This window comes from Theobroma cacao, chromosome 3 (assembly GCF_053813885.1).
Source record: "Theobroma cacao isolate CCN51 chromosome 3, ASM5381388v1, whole genome shotgun sequence".
NCBI classification, from domain to species: domain Eukaryota; kingdom Viridiplantae; phylum Streptophyta; class Magnoliopsida; order Malvales; family Malvaceae; genus Theobroma; species Theobroma cacao.
The window spans coordinates 39,539,316-39,558,857 of record NC_142641.1 but is presented as its reverse complement, the minus strand read 5'-3'; the positions used below and the strand labels follow the sequence as shown (position 1 = coordinate 39,558,857).

The following is a 19,542-nucleotide window of genomic DNA, read 5'->3' as shown; positions in this document are numbered from 1 at the left end:
AGATGTAAGTTTCTTTATATGTGACACTCTTTAATATTTACCATGCTTATGTTTTCGTTGAAAGAACTTTATGACTTCGCCGATTGCCACCAACAATCATCAATAGGAAGTATTATTATATCAGTTGACAGTGAGCTCACATGTTATCTTAACATATATTTCCCTATTCTTTCTTCAATTTCTTCGTACTAAATTTCTTGAAAACAATATTAAACTCTGGCCCAACCTCTTTGCCCATTTTGGGCCAAGCTTTGTGAAACAGTGGCTAAATAGGCAAATCCATCCATCATTTTTTTGCGACCGTGGAACTGGATGATTGAGACACTGTTGACAAAGATTGGTACAAGGCTATGCAGGCTTTGGGCCGATTTAGTGAATGCATGATATTTTAAGATATGCTACTAATATTTATTTCAGCTTGTGATCATGCGAGTATTCTGAGTTGGAATTTAATTATTTTGGGCTGTTCTACTGCTGCAGATCTTGCCTGCTTCAGTTCTAGGTTTATGTCTATTCATTCAGCCTGGGTGCATTTAAACATCGCCTGTCCATTGTTTCTCAAAAAAATCAAAATGTCATTTTTCAGAATTTGTGGGTTCAAGGTAGCTAGGAAAATTTATGAAGTACACGCTCTGGATCGGACTTCCTTTTAATCAGTTCATTCCGTGACCAAATCAGGCAATAATACGTTGCTGGGCAAAATATTTGTTTTCTTCATTGCGCATTTATGAGAAAGTTCAAGGGGAAAAGAAGGCACTGAAATTTTATTCTTGGAAATAAGAATTTTTTTATTAAATCAATTCTGTCTTTCTAAGGGTGTAATTTAGATATGCGTTAGCCTACCTACCTCCAATTAAGTGTGAGGTATGAAGTTTAATCAAAGATATATAATTGACATTCAAAAAATAAGTTAAGACATTGGAAAATGTAAATATATCCACTTCTGACCAAAATAAACTATATAAGCATTTTGCACTGGGCTACATCACCAATTAAATATTAATCATATATTACATTTAGCCCACTTTCTTTTCCTTACAAGATTAATTTTTTTTATATAAAAAGAACAAGAAAAAAATAAAAACAGTAACAACTTGAAATACCTCATTGTCAAAGATATTGCCAAAACCATATGCTTGTTGGCTCCTGCCTTGGGTTGTTAAAGGCTTAAAGCACTTCACTCGAACAAAAACCTAGAACTGTATTCTGATCCAAAGGAAATCTCTGGTTGCACGAGCATTTCGCCAGCTGGCGAACTCAACGGCGAAGAGAATACGCGTATGTGAAGAATACCCAATGAGGCAATCCCATGTGGCAACAACAACATCCCCAAAAGGTGCTGATAGGTTGGTAGCGATTATGCTGGAGATTACGTGGCACGATAGAAAGGGCAAGGACTTGGTTGTTGGGAAGGAGGGAGATCTTAACATCCTTTCGTGCGGTCAATTATTTTTGAAACTACAATTTGATTGGCTGTCCGATGCCCTGCAAATTGGCAAACCCTAAGGCGGACATCAGCCTCATATTTTCCTCTGCCTGCCTGACATTTGTCCACCTTTACTCCTGACTCCTGTCCACTAGTCGACTTCCATTTTCCCATAGTTTGCACTTGCTCTTCACCCGAATTACCAAATTGCCAACCTCCTTTTCGGAAGGATCTTCCCCGTTCCCATGTTTTTATATGATAGCTTAGTTTGTTGGTTAAAACTAAAGTAGTATAACAAAATTAGACTCTAATTTAAATCAAGTAATTAGTATCATTATTCGTTTATAAGAGTTTAATTTGATTTCAAAGACTTTGTTTAGCTCGTTCAAAATTATATTTGGAAGAGTGTGTTTTTCAAGAATGGTTAAAAATCAATAAAAATTTTGGTTTTAAAAAAATTATATTTGGAATGTGCTTCAAAAATCAACAATTCAATTTTAATTAAAGCTTATTAAAACAATTAAAAAAAGTCCAAATCTATCATGATAAAAAACTTGGTAAATTTAATCTGAATCTACTTTAATTTTTTTAATTGTCATCTTTCAATTTAAAAGTAATTGAGAGCAAATAAAATATATATAATGTTAGGAGAAAGATGACATGAATTGTAATTTATTATAATTTGTTGTGATATTGACGTTAATTGCTTTTGTAAACCTGATTGAATGTGTCTCTAAAGTCTACGAAGGTCACAACTACTTCTAAGAAGTTGAAGAGCTTTTGAAAAAAAAAAAAAACTATTATCATGCTCTTAATCATGATGACAGTAAATGCGTATATTGTGCAAATGAGAATGGAAAAAAAATAAATCTGATCATCTCTCATTTAGTAGTATAGCATTCAATGGGTCTCCATACGTGATTTCTTTTCACATGATGCATGAGACCAAAGGAAGATCAAACCATTTTAGCATACACTGGTATACCACCACAAATAATCACCCCTTTTAAGATCCTAAGAACTGAGAAGAAAAGAAAAACGCTCAATAGAAAAAAAGAAAGTACAAGGGAAAAGCTAGAGATAATTTTCAACAACACATAATATGAATTTTCCACGTGTTATATTTGGATATGAACGGTGGTGGCAACTTGGTAAATTAAAGATGAAACAAGGATTTTTCTATTACCATGTGTACCATATGCATTAACTAATAGAAATTGTGTTTAAATTCCATAAACTTTGTCACGACAGCAAAGTTGTGGTCTCCGTGCATTTAACCTCTCCCACGCTCTAAAATCCAGACATTTCTCCCCTACCTCGCACCGCCCTATTTCTTTTCGTCTGCTTCTGCCTCTTTCTCGGTCTTTGTATCCTCTGTGGGAGCTTGTGTTTAAGGTTTTAGAATTTTAGCCCGTAATCAAGTTTAGCTTCTCGCGGTTGTTTCCATGGCGGCAGGCCTATCCGCCGCCATAACCCCTAAACCTTTTCGTTCATTTCTATCCTCACACCTCGAGCCGAAGCCAACTCCACTTTTTCATCCTTTACTTCGCCTCCAGAAAACACTATATGGAGCTCGAAGGAAGAGAAGCTTTGCTGTTTGTTTTGTGCTGGAGGAACAGAAACAAAGTGCTCCCCAGATCGTAAATCTTGCAGAAGAAGGATCCGAGGATGCTAGAGATTCTCAGATCTTAATACAAGCACGTCTGGCGGAGAAGTTAGCTAGGAAGAGATCAGAAAGATTTACTTACCTAGTTGCTGCTGTCATGTCTAGTTTTGGGATCACGTCCATGGCTGTTATGGCTGTTTATTATAGGTTTTCTTGGCAAATGGAGGTTAGTTTCCTCTCTTTTTATTTCCCTTTCTCTTTGCTTTTTTTTTTTTCCTTCTAACAGTACGGTCAAATTCTGAAATTGGGTTGTTTTCTATATCAAGGGTGGAGAGGTACCTCTTTCTGAAATGTTTGGTACATTTGCTTTATCGGTTGGTGCTGCGGTAAGTTCTATATATCTCCGTCATCAAGATTTTTACTACTGACTAATACTCTAATATAATCGGCATTTGGAGTATGATTTGAGTGTTGAATCGGAAACTGGGTCGTTTTGATTTTCAGGTAGGCATGGAGTTTTGGGCTAGATGGGCTCACAGAGCGCTTTGGCACGCTTCTTTGTGGCATATGCACGAGGTATTTCCTCTTCTTTCATTTCCCTTCTTTCCATTTCCTTTTAAAATAAGCTAAGCAGCTTAGATTGAACTCTCTTGAATAAGATTGCTAAAACCGAATTAATGAATTCTGTATTTGCAGTCTCACCATCGACCTAGAGAAGGTCCGTTCGAGCTAAACGATGTGTTCGCCATTATCAACGCGGTCCCAGCTATTGCTCTCCTTTCTTATGGTTTCTTCAACAAAGGCCTCGTTCCTGGTCTATGTTTTGGTGCTGTAAGTCTTCTCCTGTCTGTTTTTGGTTAGTAATTCTTTAATTGTTCTTTTTCGCTCTCATTATCTTTATGAATCTTGATAGTCTTCCTTAATTAACGGTTTAATCCTACTTAATTAGTCGGGATTAGAAACTTTTTCTGCATGTTCTAAAATGACCCCGCCTTTATTCTAATATTTGTTTGGTTACAGGGGCTTGGAATTACGGTGTTCGGAATGGCCTACATGTTCGTCCACGATGGTCTTGTCCATAAGAGATTCCCCGTGGGGCCCATTGCCAACGTGCCCTACTTCAGGAAGGTTGCTGCGGCCCACCAGGTCAATATGCACCACACGAAACATCTTACATAAGAAGACAAAACTTAAGCTTTTTTTTTTTTTACCAATTTTTATTTGGGTTTTTCTTATCACCAAATCTAATGGCCATGATCTTCTTCGGATTTGATGTTTGGGTTTCAGCTCCATCATTCAGACAAATTCAATGGTGTCCCATATGGGCTGTTTCTAGGGCCTAAGGTGATTGTCTTAAACATCCTTTTCTACTCTTTCATATTGTCTTTATTTTCATTTGTTTGGTTTCCTTAGATTTTTCTTTGTGTTATGGAGCAGGAGGTTGAGGAAGTGGGAGGTCTAGAGGAGTTGGAGAAAGAGATCAATAGGAGAATCAAATCAAGCATGGGTTCGTGATAATTCAGCTGTTTAAAGGGACCCATTTGTGAACAATTGCCAGTATATAGATACAATACTGTCATTATCGTAAATGGAAAATGATTTTTAGTTAATCACTGTTGTTTTCCTATTAGGCGAAAGACATGGATTGGTTTTTCTCTTTGAAGAAAACATGGGTCAAAGGAGCAGAATTAGAGACAATGACTTGGGAACGGAAAGCCCTCAATCTCAATTTACCAATATTGTTTAAGAGTTCAGAATGAAAGAAATATACAGTGTATGGATTATGGTTTTTCCACTGAAAATGAACTCAAGCGTCGCTTGAGAATAGGTGTCTAGTGACTTGTAAAATCCTCATACTTACAAAAGAGAAATACAAGAAATTGTTTGTTAATGGTAATTGCTTTTAGTTTTGGTTTTTTGGGGTGAAAGATAAGTCTGTGATCTGTTAGGTTCATTTGCGATGATAATAATGAATTTAAGAATGAGCCAAATCTCGCACCAACTTTGCTTTCATTGGGCCCTGTAACCGCCCAAACGGCCAAACCTTCTTAAATATACTTGAATTAGTTGAAACTTGCAAGAAAATCTTTTCAAAGGATACGTAGCAGGTTATTGGCCCAAAAGAAGAAAAAAAAAAAACATAGCATAAGCATGTTCTTTCCAGAACTGTCATTGTTTATTCAGTACGACTTCCATGGTTTTAAAGTATCACTTTCTCATCTCATCTAACCTAAAAGGTTTTTCTAATAAGAGATGGAAAAGGAAAAGGATGCAATATTTTTTTTCTGATGATCAAGACAGTCATGAACTTTTTTATATCTTCTAACATAATATAAACTGATCCATGAATCTTAATTTCTACCAATTGGAATGTGTAAACTCAACTTTAACTTTTTACTGTTTTCTGCCCATGTGCTGTCCCCTTGTCCTGTTTGGGTAGGCACCTCGTCTTTGCTCGAACACTCTAAAGTCGCTGGCAAATTACTTTTTGGTTAAGCCAAGCCCACAGCATTGGTTTATAGGAGTAAGCAAATAGGCCAAAACAACTTTTAATTTGAAATCTTATCATCAGGAGATTTTCCTTTTGCCAAGATAGGTTGAGGCATATCCTGAACCTGCTGATCTCTAAATCATCAAGATGAACTTTATGTCCTTGACCAAACTGGCAAAGGTAGGCCCAAGTATCAACAATTTGTCAAAGTTATTCTCGCCATTACCCAAGGTCCTATAATTTAAGCTTGCTCTTGCCCAAAATCATAAATGTGGCAACCTTATCTAGCTGATTATATCTAGATGCCATTCACCTTTTAGAAATGAGCTACATTTGATATATCGTTAATAATTCTAGTCACTATCCTTTCTGTACAAAATTACGTACTCTATTAACAAAACAAGATTTGTCTATTTCATTGAGAACATTAGTTACGGTTAAATGACACTAATTATGATCTACATATATTAATAATTGTGACGAACCGATATTCATCAAATATAATTATTTAAATATATTTAAAATTATACTTACACATGACTTCTTATCATAAATTTTTTTAATGGATCTCATCATATTCTTTTATTTTGCTAGATTAATTATGAAGAATATATAAATGAAAGTAATTTACATAGATGATTTTTTTTCCTATTTAAAAATTTACTTTTAGTTACTCTTAAATTTTCCTGCTTTAATAATAAAATGGGCATGATCATTTAATGATTGAAAATAACATTGCCAATATAATGAACAAGATACACTCTGAATTTTGCACAGGGGCCACTCTGCCGACCATTCTATGGACATTATTGTTCTGTAGGTTGGTAAGGCCATGAAAGTCACTTTTCAACCAGGTGCAAAAGATTAATTAGTTGATGCTTGAACCATTATTTAAGGAATACAATTCATGTGAAAGGCATTGAGACTAGCTAGCGTGTTATAGAGCAAGGACGGGGCAAGAAACTGATTAAAATGAAAGAATCATTCCAAATGAAATTCTATAAATGATCAAATCCTACTTTAGGAGTTCAAATTCTCTTTATTTGGGTCAACCCCAAAAATAGTTTGGTTATGTTGGTTCGTTGAAGCATAGGGCTGTACATGTCCCCGACAATGAACGAAGGGACACCATGTTGCTTAAGAAATAAATCTGTAACCCTAAACAGAACATCAGAGGTGTAAGAAGGCAAACACATGCGAATCAATTAGTCTGTGGGGATTTAAGGTTATGAGCATTGTTTTACATACACGAAACATTGGCCAATTCTTTAAGGATGAAACTCTGACCAGTTCTTTCCCTTAAAAAACTTTTTGTCATTGAAATTAGAATCAGTTCATTTTGTTCCAACAATTCTACTGGGTGCCCTGGTAGGCAAGTATATTTACTTTGGAAAAAAAAGAACGAAGAATTATTTTGTCATTTTGTGGAATTTACAAAATTCTGCGCTCCATAATTATAGAAGTGTACTCATTGATGGAATTGACTTTTTGTGTTTGCATTATGTATTAGCTTCTATATGGATAGCCATTTTTAACGGAGCCAAAAGTTAGCTATTATTCCTGAGACAGCCATCCACGTATTTGAATCCTCTTGGAGCTTGTCTGCTTGGTGCTTCGGACTGTTACTGGAAAATGGAATCAATAATGTATGGCTCCTACACTTTGTTCTTTTTATTCCACTTTTTTTACAGAAACAGACAATTATTGTATCAGAAGAACAAGCAAAGAGGAAAGCAGATACTAATTCAGGATAAAAAAGGGGGGTGGGACTTACACAATACATACATACGTGACCAACACTTATTTCAGGCCACTGGAAATTCTTTAGATCAAAGCTACAATCTCATGCAGATGGAGGGGAAGTCGAAGTGGAACTTTGGGACAGCCAAACCAGACAGACTGGTCGATGAGCCTAGCTAGAGGCGTAGACCTAATAGTCCAAAATTAGAGTCCGCGACGTGCAGGATAGCTTATGCAAAGTTTTGGGTGGGGGTGACTGCCGGTGCATCATGATTGTCCTTGTGAAAACCTCCTCCCATCATTTTCAGTTCATGGGCTACGTGTAAACTCTGCATCATTTCTCCGACTTCAGGACCCCCAAAAAGTATTCTAATGCAGAGAAACGTAAGCTTAGTGGCCATTGCACTCACTTTTAATAAACCACGCAAAAAGGATTAGGACTACCACAATGATTGATTACGGATAATAATTAATCTGTGTGTTGGGTTTTGCATCGAAGACCAATAACCATCCCCTCCAGTTCCATTACCTGTCAAAATTAAACAACCTAGCAAAACACCCCACGTCATTTTAAGTCATTAATTTACTGGGAGAGGTCAACAAAAAGCAATCTTCTGAGATTGGCCTTCACCTATAAAATACTGGGAACAACGTCAAACTACATGGGTATTTGCAATTATTCTGCATCTGACATCTGACCACAACCTAAAACTCCAAAATAATGGACTTTGTTGGTCTACGTACTGTCAACGATCGAGTTTATCCATTGAACGAGTAAAACCATCTTTTCCTTGTCGTGGCAAAAACGCGTTCATGCAAGCTCGCGTCAGACTTTCCATTTGCTTCCCTACTGTTATCAGACTCAGAAATAGTATTGGTTGCTACTGCATACATAACTACATTGATTTGACGCAATAGATGGACAATCCGGTGGGTTAAAAGAGATGGATAGACTCTCTGTTGGAGAATAATATCGATCACTGTGATATATATTTCTTTTCTTTTAGTTGATGGAGGTGGCTCTATGTGATTGGTCGGTTCGTTTTATTTGTTATTCAATTTGTTCGGCACTTTTAGTTCTGTCTGATTGATCAATTAGGTGAACGTGGACCATTGATAGTGGACTCTCCCACCGCCCCTACCCAACACCTCACCCCACCAAGGTGGGGCTCTGGACCCATTTCTATCAATTGGTCTCCCATTTTTCCGCTGCAATTTTTACCCATTGTTGCCTTCGCCCTATGGGAAGTCCACTGTCGCTTCTAAAGTTCGATAAACATCAATTTCTTTTTTTCCCCCTTTTGCAGGTTGGATTTTGAACTTGAAACGTCTAATCATTGAACTGTTCAAATCAGCTAGTAATATTTGGGTAAATGTCGCTTCTTGCTCGTATGTGAAAAATTTTTTCACTTAGGATGAATATTTGATTAATGATTAGGGTGTCACAACATCAAATGTTTTAGATTGCAAAAGCTCACCAAATATTTTGGCCTGGGCCATTTTGTCACTTCCTTGAATTTTTCCTCTCAATCATGGGCTTGTTTTGGGCCCATTGGGTTAGGTTACCCTGGGCCCATTAGAGGCCCAAAATTTAAGCTACTTCTGTCCGCTGCCAGAATCATGATTTTCAAAAAGAACGTGGGCTCACTTTCCCCATTAGGCCTCGATTTTGGGGCCCAAGGAAAAAATAATCAAATCACTTCCTTGAGTCGTTTCCCGGGGAAAACCAATACAGTACTACACAGGATTGAAACTCCGGCGATGTCGGTGGCCGATTCGTGTTGTTTTCGGGGGAATTTTCACGACGAAGTCAAAACCCACTTCCATTTACTTAAAAGCAAGAGCCCTTTATGGCGTCAAAACATTTTATTTCAGAAATGCATCTTTGCCTGGGAAGAGAAACGTCGTATCTCACTTCTAGCAACGCGTGCGACGAAAAGAGAACAAGAATGCAAGTTAAATCTTAAGTATCAAAAGCAGAAAGAGTGGATTCACTTCGTAGGTGTTGGAGGTAGTGGGTTGTCGGCTCTAGCTTTGCTCGCTGTCAAACACGTAAGCTTTTCCGAGTTCTGGTTGTAACAGAAATAGTACTGCTATATGTGAGGAAAGGTTTGATTTGTTTGCATTGATCTTTAGGGTTTTGAGGTTAGTGGGTCAGATTTAACATGGACCAGCTTCATGGATGGGCTGCAACAAGCTGGAGTACGCTTGCATGTTGGTCATTCGGTCTCAAATATTCAAAGCAAAAATGGGTCAAGATTCCCCAATGCGGTTGTTGTTTCTAGTGCCATCCCACAAGATAATGTAGAGATCTTACATGCCAAGTCCATTGGAGTACCTGTGTGAGTATTAAGCTTAAATTAGCTTACTTTTATCCTCTAGAAATCCTGGGAAATACATCTAATTTACAGTTATTTGTCACTTTGATAACTTTGTAGTTGGGTCCTTATGTTCATTGTAATGACTTGTTTAGTGTAATTGGTGTTTATTGTGTTCTTTTTATCACAGTTACAAACGAGATTTTTGGTTGGCGAAGCTCACTGAGCATCACAAATTAATTGCAGTCAGTGGAAGCCATGGTATATGATCTTGTCTTGTTGGCTGTAATTTATAAAAGCCGGGAGCATTTCAAATTGGTGAACTGCATTAGCTCTGCTTTTGTAATGCTATGCTGCTTCTTTATACTGTCTAACATTAAGTTTTCTGTGTTGCTTAAGTTTCACCTTGGACATTTCATTAGATATGTAATCAAAACGTTGACTAATTTGTGTTCATATATGTACTTAAGTTATCTTTATGTCATTCATATTCTTCTTTTTTCTAGAAATATATAGTTCCTGTAACATATTTCAGGGAAGAGCACAACAGCTGGTTTACTAGCTTATGTTTTGAAGTCAATGGGAGATGATCTCACAGCTGTAGTTGGAGCACATGTGCCACAGGTAACGTTTTAAAGTGCAACTTGGGACAAAAGTTGGATGGGATTAGCTAATTTTATTTTCCTTACACCATAAACCTCTCTTTCCTCTTTTCATCTCATTTAAATCATTTCTCCATTGGATGCAAACTGTTTTTTTGCAGTTTCCTGGAGGAAATATAATCTGGGGTGATGGTCAGCACTTTGTGCTTGAGGTATTCTTTCTTTTTGGTTCTAGTTTTTGTGATATATTAATCTCTGTAGGATGAGTAGGATGAACATTTCCTGTACATATAAGGACGATTTCTCTTCCAATAAAATAATCAAGGAGTGCTTCATGGACCTTGAACATAAATAGTAGTTGATTTCATTGTATATGCCTTGAAAATTTGAGGTAGCAATTTGGTACTTGAATATCTTTCTTGTGGAGTAATGTTTATTGAGATATTTCTTCAAATCAATCAGAATGATTGATATTTCATTTTTGTTGTCCTTGTCCTTTTCTACTGTATAATAAGGCATAAGGATGTTGGTTGGTTTTCCATTCTCTTAGATATGTGTCTGTGCATGTTAATACTCGCATTTTAACATTCCATCTTTGACATACGAGTAGGCTGATGAATATGACGGCTGCTTCTTGGGGTTATCACCTTACATAGCTGTCATAACAAATGTGGACTGGGAGCATGTGGATATCTTTCAAGATGAGGTTTGTTTCTCATTGTCTAATAATGCATGTGCAATAACAATTTTGCTGTGAACTATTGATAGCTGTGCCTAGTTTGAACTGAAGATCATCTTTTCTTGTCAATTAGGAAGCCGTTAAAACTTTGTACAGGAGGCTCCTTAAAAAAATCAGAATGGGTGGACATCTCATCATATGTGGGGATAGGTATGCTTTGCTCAACCATGTTGTCATATATACTGAATTATGACCACTTAGAATGGTCTTCCAAGTCTCTTGCAGCATATTGTTTTGTGTTTTCTGTTGTTCATCTGTAGTAATTTTTTCTTATCAATTAGAGATAGTGAACATCTGCTAAAAGAATTTCCATATGCACATATACCACAATCAGAAGTCAGAAGTTCTGGTTATACTAATTGAAGAAATTCCTTTGGAAGGGAAACAACAGTTTAGGAGCATATTCCTTGCTAGATTACACAAGAGAAGGAACTAAACCAGAGCATTCAATTGGTACGATGTCAATTCCAAGTTCAGATATTGATGGTTACGATGTAACAACGTACGGAATTTCAAGTACTAATGAATGGCATGCTTCATCAATTTGTCCCAACTCACAGGGTGGCAGTGATTATGTACTTGTAAGTGTCAGCATTTCTTTGTTTTCGATATTTGATTGCTTTGACAACCTAATCATAGAAAGCTAGATTTATATCAAATGTTATCTGTTTGCTTATGGAGATGATGTAAGTCATTTTCTTCGGAAGTCCTTTAAGAAAAGTTAATTGCATATTTAATAGTAGTTTATACTATTTGTTTATATTAAAATTTATTTTGAGAACTTGGTGCAAATGAAAAACAATTTTTTTTTTGAGAACTTGAACTGTTTGCTGTAACTTGTAAGAAGAACTTAAGGAAACTGAAGACAGTCGATTTAGCTGGTACAAGAAGCCAATTAATTTGGTATTTTGTAGTTTGCCACTGATCTTGATTGTTCAAGACTACACTGAAAGTTAGAGGAAGATTCTTATTGTTACATAAGTATTGTTTCTAGCTTGCTAATGCAAATTGGTGGTGAACCTTCATCCATGCGTGATTATGTATTTGTACTTCATAAAAGTTATATGAAACTCACCTGTATTCTACTTTTTAAATTGTTGCTCACGCTACAGAAAATTTTGATTACTTGCAGTGCCATAGAGGACAGCCATTAGCAGAGATTAGTCTACAAATTCCAGGAGTTCATAATGTCCTCAATTCAGTAGCAGTGAGTGAAAACACCTGCTGATTTAAAATTTCTTTTCTCCATGTAGTGACCACGTTCTTCTCATTCTCAATAGGATTATATAAGCTTATGTTAATTTCTGGACATTTTTCAGCCAGTATCTTGAGTTTTTCATCTCAAGCTGAAATTAGCTAAGTTAGATTCTGTGTAAATAAGATTCCATCACTGCCTGTTTAAGTATCCCATGCAGCATTGCTAGTCTCAGTATAGTTTACTATCACCCATTGTGCAGGTTATTGCCACAGTGATGGCACTCTTACATGACCAAAGGCCAACACGTGAACTAATCAGCTCTTTGAAGTTACATTTGTCCAATTTCATAGGTCTTTCTAGGCGATTTGAGTTGATTGGAGAAATACATGGATGCCATATATATGATGATTATGCCCACCATCCAACAGAAGTTTACGTGGTTCTTCAAGCAGCACGTCAGAGATTCCCATTCAAGAGACTGCTGGTGGTATTCCAGCCTCATACTTACAGGCATTCACTTGTACAATATGTGAATTGTGAATTTACTAATTTTTATACATTATGCCAGACTTACTTTTGGTGACTTTTGCAGTCGTCTAGCAGTGTTTAAGGATGATTTTGCCGTTGCATTAAGTTATGCAGATTACATTGTGGTTACAGCGGTACAAGTACCTCATCCACTGTAGTTGCAATTTTCTGTCACAAGGGACTACTAACATTATGATTTGTTATGTCAGGTTTATTCTGTCAGAGAATCAGGTGCTTGGAATGTTTCTGGAAAGGATTTAGCTGCTTCCATTATTGGTCCCCCATCTGAATACATCCCAGCTCTGGTAGTACAAAAACTTTAGCCTTTCAGTTTCTGATATTCATGAAATCTATCATCATACATATAATAGGATATGGTATATGTTTGTTCTATTCTTTTTTTTTTCTTTTCGCAGAACTGCTCCACAAATTTGTCAGTATGGATCTGTTCACCAAATTTATAAATATGAAAAGTTGTATATATGTATTGTAAAAGAATGAAATACGAAGATGTTAGCTATGCTATCTTAATGTTGACAAACTGGTTCTAACTATTAAAATCAAGAGCTACTCTGTCAGAAATGCAGCACTTCTAGGTTATTAACTGATCAGAAAACAGTTTGTTTCCTTGTCTAAATTTGTTTCTATAAGGTCTAACTCTAATGTTCCATGGTGGCTTAAAGGAGGATGTGGTTGATAAACTAGCACTGGAGATATCCAAGGATCCTCTGCGTGAAATTGTCATTTTAACCCTTGGAGCAGGTAATCAATCCCTTAGACACTGAATCTCATTATGATATCCATTTGAACAGTTTTAAATGGAAGATTTTATTTTAATTGAGAAGTTTTTCCATGAACAGGTGATATCAACACAGTGGGCCCTAAATTACTGCATGAATTGCGAAAGAGATTATGTAAAGCAAAATCTAAGCACTAGCAGCCATCCTTTCATTGCATCATTTGATTCTTGAGATCTGGATGGAAAGCACAGTCACCAAACTGACAGATTTAACTGCATAATGTAAAATCTGGAGGATTGCTGGATTTGCTAGTAAGGAAGAAGTCAGTGACGAAGTCACTGCCTATTGCATATATGATATCTGATGCTCTTGATGATGATAGGCAAAAAGTTTTGTTGTAAAGTTTTCTAGTAGCCCAAATCAAAAACAATCGATTCCGCTTCTTAGGGTGAAGCTTTGGAGACCATGAAAATGTCATGAGGTAGGCTAAAGCTCCTAGATTGTAACTGCTTATCATGTAACACACTTTAAAAAGTCTGCAATGCCAGAAGTTTAGAGAAGATATGAGTTTTGAGGGCAAATGCGAGGGCTGTGTCAGCATTCTGAAAGAAAATTCATTTATTTTCTTTTAGTTATCCTCCGGGGCATTACTCTGTAATCATATTGTACACTGCATGTCATTGGTCGGCTTGAATTCGAATCATCCATATCTCACAGCAACAGATAAGCGCAAGTTATGATACTGAATACGATAAACCAACAGCCATGAATTCACCAAATTCGACAAACATTGTAATCTTACAAGCTTAATGATTTTGATTCATCAGATTCAATAGATTGATTGAGCAATTAAATGTTTCAATTCAATAAATACAGAAGATTAAAATCTTGAAACAACAATATATTCACAACAACAAAATTTTCAACCACGCCCCAAGAATACAATTGAGTGAAGATCATCCGAATGCAACAAACAGACACCTTCCCTAGAAATCAGAACCCTACAACAACAAGCCTCGCTATCTAACAAAAGAAACTTCAAAATCACTAGCAAGAATCAAAAGGCCACCAACCTTTACTCACTGTACATAGCTCCTCAAGACCTCACCAAGATCAACCCCACCCCAAACAAACTGCCCCTTGCGGCTACCCTCCAAAAAATGAGAAAAATCCACGCCTTTTGGGCTCCTCCTCAACCATAACAGCCTTCATGCTATCCTGCTCAACAAGCCTCCAAGCGGCCTGCTCGAACGCCAATCCAGCAAGCGTAGGTGGCTTATTCAGGACAAGCGGGTACCCTCTATTGGTGCTTCTGATAACCTCGGAGTCCTCGGGAATCACTCCTAACAATGCCAACCCCAACATCTCTTGCACATCCAAAACCGACATCATATCTTCGCCCTTTATCATATCCGTCCTCACTCTGTTCACTATCATTTTTATGTCCCTTATACCATCACATTCTAAAAGCCCCGTCACTCTGTCCGCGTCTCTTAAGCTAGTTATATCCGGCGTCGTCACCAAAACCGCCTCGTTTGCTGGCGTTATGGCCGTTATAAACCCTGCATCAATCCCCGCCGGGCAATCTATTAATATAAAATCCGGAGAACCTTCTTCACGCGCTTTCAGCGCGTCGACCAGCCAAACCAACGCTTTCCCACCGAATCCGATGGGGAGTTTCGATCTGGGTTTAGAAATGCAAAGCAATTCGAAGTTTGACCAGCGCTTGTCTCGAACCAATGCCTGGTCCAGTCGGCAATCCCCGTTGAGGACCTCGACGACCGTGTAGTTCACGCGGTTCTCGAGACCTAAGAGGAGGTCTAGGTTCCGGAGGCCAACGTCGGCGTCGATGGCTACTACGGAGAATCCGAGGCGGGCCAAGGAAAGTCCAACGTTGGCGGTGGTTGTGGTCTTGCCGACCCCGCCTTTCCCGGATGTTATAACCACCACGCGCGGGGTCTCGCCTGCCAGCTCAGGCTTTCTATTCCATTGAAGGACTGAAGAAATGGCGATGAGCTTTCGTTTTTCGTAGGGTTTTGGGGGTTTTAGGGTTCTTGGATTTAAAAAGGGTTTAAATGACGGATTTAGTAACGCCGGTTTAGGGTTCGCGGAACAGAGTTGCAGAGAGAGCATTGCTAGGGTTTTAGGAGGAGGAAGAAGAAAATCATTTGATAGGAGCAGACTTGCAGGGAAAGTGAGAAATCAGCAGAGTTACAGCTGGTATTTGGGCCTTTTGGGTTCAGTCTTGACTTTATGGGCTTTAAACCCAAACAAACTGACTCCGGGTTCAGGCTTCAGTGATATTATTTTTAATCTTCTTGCCTCTCTTACGATTTTACCCTTAGAGTTGTTCATTACGAAACTTCCACCTTTTCGAGTCACAATGCCGTTCAGATCTACAATCCCAACCGTGGAAATGTGAGAAATGTCATCGGACGATTGCTATCATCTGGGCCAAGTGGGCCCACAACGATCGAGGCCTATCCATCACGAACTACTTTCCAAGTGGCATGACATTAGCCGTGACAGCGCAGACTCCACAGTTTTCCCATCCTAATAACTAAACAACCGAAGGGAAAAGTCAGATATTCTAGATTTACCCTCAAAATTTATCTGTCACGTGTCACAATTCAATTGGCGAAAGACAGCCATTACCCATTCCCTTCTTCGCCACTCCCTCATGTCCGATCAGTTATTTTATCCCTCTTTTTCGCTCTTTTTCACACTCTCTCTGATTTTCTGTAGATCCAAACACCTACCTTAAGTTATTACTCTCTCTTTTCCCTTCCATTTTTGTCGATACCAAAAGGAGTGGTGGAGACTTATTTTTCCCTCTTAACATTCTTGATAAGGTTAGATTCATCTAAATCTTGCCCCTTGGTTTTGGATGGTGGATTTTTTTTTAATTATTGTTTGAATTTTCTGTCTTTTGGGGTCAAGATTTGCGTGGTTTTGATTAATGGATATTTGGATCTGATGCGAATTATGGTTTTGCAGTGATTTATTTTGATAAAGTATGGTTGTTGTGCATCTCGGTCGAGTGGATCATGTAATTTCAATAATGGTACTGTGCTAATTTCAGTTAAATTTAGGGTTTTATTACAACTAATAGGACAGATCCAGTTGGCGCGTCTGTTTGGCTCGCGAGAAGGTTGAGGAAAAAGAGAGGAAAATGAAATTGAGATTGGATATAACATGGTAAACGTATTAAACTTTATTAACCAAATAAAGCTGTCTTATCCTCTTCAGCCCTTTTTTGGCGTTGGGTTAGATCGAGTCGGGGTTCAAATATCTGATGTTTTAGCAAGTGGGTTTTTGTTTTTACACATTTCACTACTTGTAGAAATAAGCAATCTTATATGCTGGGGATTATTTGTCTTATTGCTCTTAATCAATGTCGTCAATCTGGCAAAGAACTTTTAAACTATTTTATCGATTAGGTTTCTGGAATTGACTTCATATCACTCGGTTGTACTATGTATCTATTGATGGTGCTCTTGCTTCTCTGTTTTAATTTCATCACGGATAATTGTCTGCTCTAATTTACTTTATATTTACACATTGAGGCTTCACATGTTAACTGCATGGGGAATTTAACTGTTCCGTAATAGTTATATGCTTATAGTAATTTGTCTCACCATTACCTGGACATTTATGTGTTGCTTATCCTGTAGTTCCAGAGATTTTACATTTAAGTCAGCATGAGTCCATGACCCACGTGTAGCAGTTCATTTCAATGGCTCTCTCTGTTTAATTAATGGTGCTGGATAATTTTATTGAGTGTGTTATTTAAGTTCAATGTATTAGTTCTTTCCATGAAGTTTTGTTGTGGAGCACTTGAACTCCTAATTATTGTTGAACTGTCAAAGAGTGCAGTTTATGATTGTCTTAGTATTTTTGTCCATATTATCTGCTGCTTTGTGTGTGCATGTGTGTCGGTGTAATTTTGCAATGAAGTTTGCTTTCATGTTTTGATGACTTAAATGTTGTTCCACTTTCACTGCAGTGGGGAAGGCCATGTGAGTTGTTTGAACTGGACTAGAGTTATTGATTTGTCAACAGGGATAAGCTTATTGGTTCTCACAGTGTGCAGAAGATGGGTAAATGCAAGGGTTGTGGGAAATTAGGAAGGATGCTGCCAAGGGATGGGCCTGTGAATACATACCATTCTGCTCTGCTGTGTTCTCCTGTTGTTTCTGTTTGGGATTGCATTGTACGTAAAATGAGATATTCCTACAGACCTGAGTGGGTGTAGTCTTGGTGTTATAGGATTATATTAGTTCTCAATAAGGGAATTATTTAGAAATAGGTAGTATCGAAAGTTTTTTTGAAAGAAAAAGGTAAAAGAGGAAAAAAGACAGCTTTATAGGGAAATGTATACAATTTAGAGGAACCTTATTAAAGAAAAAAAATCCTGAGTAAACAGAAGTCTGTGTTTAAAGCTTTTTAATTTTCATGGATAACAAGGCATGCAATAAAGTGCAACCGGTAGTGAGAAAAGCGAAAAAGAAGCAGGTGAAAGATGAGTTGGATCGTATTAAACAGGCTGAGAAGAAAAAGAGGCGCTTGGAGAAAGCCCTTGCTACTTCTGCAGCCATCCGCTCTGAACTAGAAAAAAAGAAACAGAAAAAGAAGGAAGAACAGCAGAGGCTTGATGAGGAAGGTGCTGCAATTGCTGAAGCTGTTGCTTTACATGTCCTACTTGGTGAAGACTCTGATGATTCATGTAAGATTATGCTAAACAAGGAAGAGGGGTTCAACCGTTGGGATTATGCCGGCAATTTTGATCTATTTATGGGTAGAGGGAGAGCTTGCCTACCGCATCAGGCTCACACAAACTGTGAAGGGTGGGTCTCTAATGCATATACAGCTGGATGTGAGTGGCCTGAGTTGGGAAACAATGATTGGTCCTTCTCATATGGAGCTTATGGAAGGGATCTACATGCTCCGTATCTTGAGGATGAAGGCTGGGGTAGTGCAGGACTTTCAGCTGGTCTTATTGCAGCACAGGCTGTTTCAGCGCTCCAGATCACAGAGGATGCAGAGGTAGACACGATTGTCCTCAATGGGATGTTGAGAGGCTAGACAAGTGTTTTGTTGTTATGTTGCCATGTTGCCATGTTGCTTGGAGTCTTTGCTCATAGCTATGAATAATGGCTCTGTATATATATGTCTTGACTCTGTCAGTCATCTGTTCTTATTGCTTCTTCTGTATTGAACATTGTTGCACTATCCTGCTCTCATGTTTACCATTTTATCAAATGGTCTGTTTCTTCATAGTGATCTTCTGTTGACCTTTTTCTTTATCCCCAACATGAATGATTTTGACTAAACTTTTAAGCCATGAATGGACTTGCTCTCACCATTTCAATGCATTAGTACAGATGTTAAGAGTCTTATGTATTGGACAATTGATTTAGTGTGTTGTTGATTTATTAAGAATATAATGAATTGTTGTTGTTTATTCAAATTAATCTTGCCTGTCATTCTTTTATTAAATTTGTAATTTTTTTAATGTTCTCAATACCATTTCCATTACTTTCAAGTATCACCATTCATGTGTCTTTTATTGTTTTTTGCCCATGTAGTAGGGGTGGGTGGGAAGGTAGTATCAATGAGAGGGAGTGCGACGTTGCGACAAGACTGGCCTTGAAGAAACTAGACTAGAAGTATAAGACAATGATGCTTGAATATGGGCGTCTGCTAGAACAATTTCTTTCCGTGCTGTTATATATCACAAATTCAGAGCCTTTCCTACCATCCCTTGAATCCATTGTGTCACTAGAACACCACTGTCTACTCCTGAACCCATAGTGCAATGGACAGAGCATTGATCCTTTCTTTAAATGTCACTGAAGAGTATTTCATCCAACTTTTCTTCTTTTTTGTACAAGGGGATTATTCGTTATCTGAACTCTCCAAAATTTAAGGTTAACAAGGATAGGATTTCAATAAATAAGGTTTGCCTTTGGTTGATGCTTTTGGGTTTTTTTTTTCTTTTTGAAAAAAAAAAACCAAAAAGCCAAAAGCAAATAATCAAAATATCAATCAGACGAGCCTACATAAAATTATTTAATTACATAAATTGCTAGCTGTTACTAGAGCTCTGTAGATAAACCCGGTATCCCATGTTTATATAGTAGAAATACTAATA

General features: G+C 37.6%; 4 protein-coding genes across 7 annotated transcripts; 3 read left to right on the top strand and 1 right to left on the bottom strand.

Annotated features, from left to right (window-relative positions):
- The first annotated feature begins 2,684 nt into the window (after positions 1–2,684).
- On the top strand, positions 2,685–4,923 carry LOC18605629 (beta-carotene hydroxylase 2, chloroplastic). 3 transcript variants are annotated; one of them, XM_007038743.3, is made up of 8 exons: positions 2,685–3,258; positions 3,359–3,418; positions 3,537–3,608; positions 3,729–3,863; positions 4,053–4,178; positions 4,320–4,376; positions 4,470–4,539; positions 4,664–4,923. In XM_007038743.3, exons 1-8 carry the CDS (start codon positions 2,872–2,874, stop codon positions 4,777–4,779), a joined length of 1,023 nt encoding a protein of 340 aa, XP_007038805.3. In that variant the 5' UTR covers positions 2,685–2,871; the 3' UTR covers positions 4,780–4,923. The 3 variants fall into 3 exon arrangements, 2 of the variants coding, with proteins under 2 accessions (XP_007038805.3, XP_088660815.1); XR_001927115.2 differs by lacking the exon at positions 4,664–4,923 and having other exon boundaries at positions 3,729–3,888; positions 4,470–4,642; XM_088804689.1 differs by lacking the exon at positions 4,664–4,923 and having other exon boundaries at positions 4,470–4,642.
- A 3,922-nt stretch (positions 4,924–8,845) lies between these two features.
- LOC18605628 (uncharacterized) lies at positions 8,846–13,965 on the top strand. Its single transcript, XM_018117119.2, has 14 exons — positions 8,846–9,315; positions 9,400–9,605; positions 9,772–9,842; positions 10,117–10,205; positions 10,345–10,395; positions 10,794–10,889; positions 10,996–11,072; positions 11,314–11,503; positions 12,055–12,129; positions 12,380–12,630; positions 12,713–12,782; positions 12,858–12,953; positions 13,332–13,410; positions 13,509–13,965. The coding sequence occupies exons 1-14, from the start codon at positions 8,884–8,886 to the stop codon at positions 13,583–13,585; spliced, it is 1,860 nt and encodes a 619-aa protein (XP_017972608.1). The 5' UTR covers positions 8,846–8,883; the 3' UTR covers positions 13,586–13,965.
- A 264-nt stretch (positions 13,966–14,229) lies between these two features.
- MIND (septum site-determining protein (MIND)) lies at positions 14,230–15,614 on the bottom strand. Its single transcript, XM_007038740.3, has one exon. The coding sequence runs from the start codon at positions 15,519–15,521 to the stop codon at positions 14,535–14,537; it is 987 nt and encodes a 328-aa protein (XP_007038802.1). The 5' UTR covers positions 15,522–15,614; the 3' UTR covers positions 14,230–14,534.
- A 446-nt stretch (positions 15,615–16,060) lies between these two features.
- Positions 16,061–18,665, top strand: LOC18605626 (uncharacterized). 2 transcript variants are annotated; one of them, XM_088804955.1, is made up of 3 exons: positions 16,061–16,240; positions 16,386–16,452; positions 17,395–18,665. In XM_088804955.1, exon 3 carries the CDS (start codon positions 17,844–17,846, stop codon positions 18,471–18,473), a length of 630 nt encoding a protein of 209 aa, XP_088661081.1. In that variant the 5' UTR covers positions 16,061–16,240; positions 16,386–16,452; positions 17,395–17,843; the 3' UTR covers positions 18,474–18,665. The 2 variants fall into 2 exon arrangements, with proteins under 2 accessions (XP_088661081.1, XP_017973058.1); XM_018117569.2 differs by lacking the exon at positions 16,386–16,452.
- The last annotated feature ends 877 nt before the right edge of the window (positions 18,666–19,542 follow it).